The following is a 4,224-nucleotide window of genomic DNA, read 5'->3' as shown; positions in this document are numbered from 1 at the left end:
TGCCAAGAACCTACAACCAAGATTACTTTATCCAGCAAAGCTATCATTCAGAAGTGAAGGTCAGATAAAGAGCTTCACAGATAAGGAAAAGCTAAAGGAGTTCATCACCACCAAACCAGGATTATATGAAATGCTGAAAGGTATCCTATAAGAAGAGGAAGAGGAAGAAAAAGGTAAAGATACAAATTATGAACAACAAATACGCATCTATCAACAAGTGAATCTAAGAATCAAGTGAATAAATAATCTGATGAACAGAATGTACTGGTGATTATAATAGAATCAGGGACATAGAAAGGGAATGGACTGACTATTCTTGTGGGGGAAAGGGGTGTGGGAGATGCGGGAAGATACTGGGCAAAAATCGTGCAGCTATGGATGAGAACAGTGGGTGGGGAGTGAGGGAAGGGGTGGGGTGGGAACTGGGAGGAGGGGAATTATGGGGGGAAAAAAGAGGAACAAATGTAATAATCTGAACAATAAAGATTTAATTAAAAAAAAAAAAGAATTGCATGTTTGGGGAAATCACTGAAGTTCTTAAGTTCTTTCTGTCACTATTTGAATATTTAAGGGGGTCACCAAGTGGCTTCCTGTTAATTTGTTCTTGAATTATTATGTCTTGCCCTTTTTACTCACCATGATGTGATGTGATGTTTTTTGGTAAAGAGTTCTATAAACAAAATAATTTAGACTTGAACTTTAGTACTTACTAATCAAGTTCAGCATATTGAAGGAAATAAACTACCAGTGTATAATAAATAAAATAACAAAAAATAAAGGAACACTTTCAAACACTTTGAACAGATACAACAATACCCAAAAAAAAAGGATAAAAAAGTATAACATCATTTTCACTTAAAATTTTAATAACTTTTAATTAGCATTTCCAGCTATTTTAATGTAGACCAATTGCTAATTCCAGGTTCATGATTACTTCTTAGTATATATGTGAGCCCATAAGGTTCTCCCTTAAGCAAAGAACTTCTATTCTCTGATAATTCTTCCTGAAGCAGTCTTCATTTGCGCTACTTCTTTCTTAAGCAAGTTATCTTCTTTAAGTGAAAAGTTTTCCTTTGAGCTAGAGCTGACTTCTGTTAGCGACTGAACAAATTTGGCTTTTAAATGGACAATATTTATTTCAAACCCTTACCAACAAAGATTAGGTAGTTAAGCATGAAACATTTCATAGCATAATTGTAAAAAGGTTTCTTCATATCACTTATCGAGTCAATAAAAACAGAACTAACCGCACCATAAAACTAAACCCCAGAACATTTGAAGAACAAAGTAGAGGAAAACAGATTGTGTTCCTTAAAAAGCATTTAAGAATGTAGTAGAGGAGCCCGGCCAGTATGGCTCAGTGGTTCAGCATTGACCCATGAACCAGGAGGTCACGGTTCATTCCCAGTCAGGGCACATGCCCAGGTTGCTGGCTTGACTCCCAGAAGGGGGCATGCAGGAGGCAGCTGATCCATGATTCTCTCTCATCATTGGTGTTTCTCTCCCATTCCCTTCCTCTCTCTGAAATCAATAAAAACATTTTTTTAAAAAAAGAATGTAGTAGAGGAAAACATCTACTCTAAAAGCATCGGAGTTCAGTTAACTCAGCCAAATTTTAACTGAGTTTGCTCTAGGTCTAGATACTGGGAATGCAATAAGGATAAAATACAGAGGCAGTTCTTCACTGATAAGACCTTTAGGAATTCTTTAAAGAATGCTCAGCCTGGGAATGTAATTATTTTGTCTAGATGGAGGAGATTTGGTGGCTTTTTTTTTTTTAGAAATTGTACTTATACTTGAAGAATGATATTTGTCACTTTATCAATTACTGTTGGTTTCTGTTTTACTTTTGTTCAGTTTTATGGGTTGGATTTATTTTATAATTTAGAATGTTTTAATATCTTTTAGCTTTAGGGTACTTATATAATAGAATAAGAACTCTAAAGCCATTTTAGGTAAAAGTAAATTAATTCATACTCTATGCATATTCTAGAATCCTTTTTGGTGACAAGGAACCAACTTTATTTCCTTTAAAATTAACTTATATCTAAGGTTTCTTTAGAGCATAGAGATTTAGTATTTCCTGTTTGAAGTCCTTGAGCCAAAAGTATGATGAGGAAAATGCTGTCATGAAGTCCCTGAGATGAGGGGAAGATATGCTTTCCCTCAGAAAATTTTAGAGAATTTTTTTGGGGGGTGGCCTTTGGAGCAAGAAATTTTTTTAATATATTTTATTGATTTTTTACAGAGAGGAAGGGAGAGGGACAGAGAGTTAGAAACATCAATGAGAGAAAACATCGATCAGCTGCCTCCTGCACACCCCCCACTGGGGATGTGCCCGCAACCAAGGTACATGCCCTTGACCAGAATCGAACCCAGGACCCTTCAGTCCGCAGTCCGACGCTCTATCCACTGAGCCAAACCGGTTAGGGCTGGAGCAAGAAATTTTTAATAAACACTTTAGAACCTACTAGGCTAATGTAATCTATTGATTAGCCCCTCTGGCTGAAATAAGCTTATCTAGTTACTAGTTAAATATTCTTTTCTTTGCAAAGTAACATACTTGTTTTTTCCTTCTTTTAGCATAATTCTCCATCTAGTGATGACAGTTCAGACTACAGCCTTGATTCAGATGTCGGACATACAGAAAGTTCCCACAAAAAAAGAACTGGTTTCTACAGGGATTATGACATTCCATTTCCTCAGGTATTGTCTTTTTTTTATTGTAATAAAATACACATAACATAAAATTTACAGTTTTAACCATGTAAACATATACAGTTCAGTAGTATTAAGCATATTCACAATAATCCATTTTGAGAACTTTTTCATCATCCCAAACAGAAACTGTGTTTCTATCTACATATATATAAAAACCTAAGCGACCATTCCACTGTTTGACCATTTGACTGGTAGCTGTGATGCACACTGACCACCGGGGGCAGATGCTCTGACCAATAGGTTGCTGCTGGGGTCCAGCCAATGGGGAATGGGTGAGGCAGACCAGACACGCCCTGGAGCCCTCCTGTGGTCTCTCCCCAGCCCTGATTGTGCACGGGTGGGGTTCCTCAACTTGGCCTGCACCCTCTCGTAATCTGAAACCCCTTGGGGCATGTCAGAGAGCTGCAGGCCAGGCCAAGGGACCCCACCCGTGCACAAGTCTGTGCACTGGGCCTCTAATTAAGCAATAAAACCTCATTAGTTCCCCCCTAGCTCCTGGTAACCACTGTTCTGTCTCTCTGAATTTGCCCACTCTAGGTACCCTATATAGGTGGACTCATACAATATTTGTTTTTTTTGTTATTAACTTAACAAATTTTTCAAGGTTCATCCATGATGCAAACACATGTGTCAGAATTTCGTTCCTTTCTAAGGCTGAATAATATTCCATTGCACGCATATACCACACTTTGTGTATTAATTCCTCTGTTGATGGCCACTTGGATTGTTTCGACTTTTTGTTGTAAATAATACTGCTATGAACACAGGTGCTACTCATAGGAATGGAGTTTCTGATCGTATGCTAATTCTGTGTTTAATTTTCTGAGGAACCACCATCCTGTCTCCCACAAAGGCTGCATCGTGTTACATTCCCACCAACAATACATGAGGTTTTCTGATTTCTGCACATCCTTGTCAAACTTGTTATTTTCTGTGGGGTTTCTTTTTATAATAGCCTTCCTAATGGGTACGAAATGGTATTCATTGTGGTTTTGAGGTATTGCTTCTTTAAAAAGGAAAAATTAAACTTTCAATTTTATTCTTTGCTTTCTGATCTTTTTCAAAGATATTTTACAAGATATATGCTTTAAAATACACCATGAATTGCTGTGCTTAGGCTGCCGTAATAAACAACAGAAGTTTATTTTCTCTCAGACTTGGGGCTGGAAGTCTTAGATCCAGGTGCTGGCAGGGTCATTTCCTCTGAGGAGGAGGGAAGGATTTGTTTAGGCCTTTCTCCTTGGCTTGTCAGTGGCCACCTTCTTGCTACTGTGTCCTCACATGGTCATCCCTCTATGCGTCACTCAACCCTGGTGTCTCTCTGTGTCTCCAAATTTCTTCTCAAAAGGGCACCAGTCATAGTGGATCAGAGCCCATCCTAACAGCCTAATCACCACTTTAAAGGCCTGATCTCCAAATACAGTCACATTGTGAGGTACTGGGGTTAGAACTTCAACATACAAATTTTGTGACATCTACCTCTTTTTTTTTTAATTTTTTATT

The 4,224-nt window shown here is 37.9% G+C and overlaps 1 protein-coding gene across 1 annotated transcript in view; it reads left to right on the top strand.

Annotated features, from left to right (window-relative positions):
* ZC3H6 (zinc finger CCCH-type containing 6) overlaps positions 1-4,224 on the top strand; it is a 57,163-nt gene that overhangs the window by 22,290 nt on the left and 30,649 nt on the right. Inside the window, exon 5 of the mRNA XM_015563790.1 lies at positions 2,584-2,706. Within this exon, the coding sequence (XP_015419276.1) occupies positions 2,584-2,706 (123 nt within the window). The remainder of the gene's footprint in view (positions 1-2,583; positions 2,707-4,224) is intronic.

The sequence above is a fragment of the Myotis davidii genome, unplaced genomic scaffold, assembly GCF_000327345.1.
Source record: "Myotis davidii unplaced genomic scaffold, ASM32734v1 scaffold939, whole genome shotgun sequence".
NCBI classification, from domain to species: Eukaryota; Metazoa; Chordata; class Mammalia; order Chiroptera; family Vespertilionidae; genus Myotis; species Myotis davidii.
This window is presented reverse-complemented; position numbering and strand designations above follow the sequence as displayed.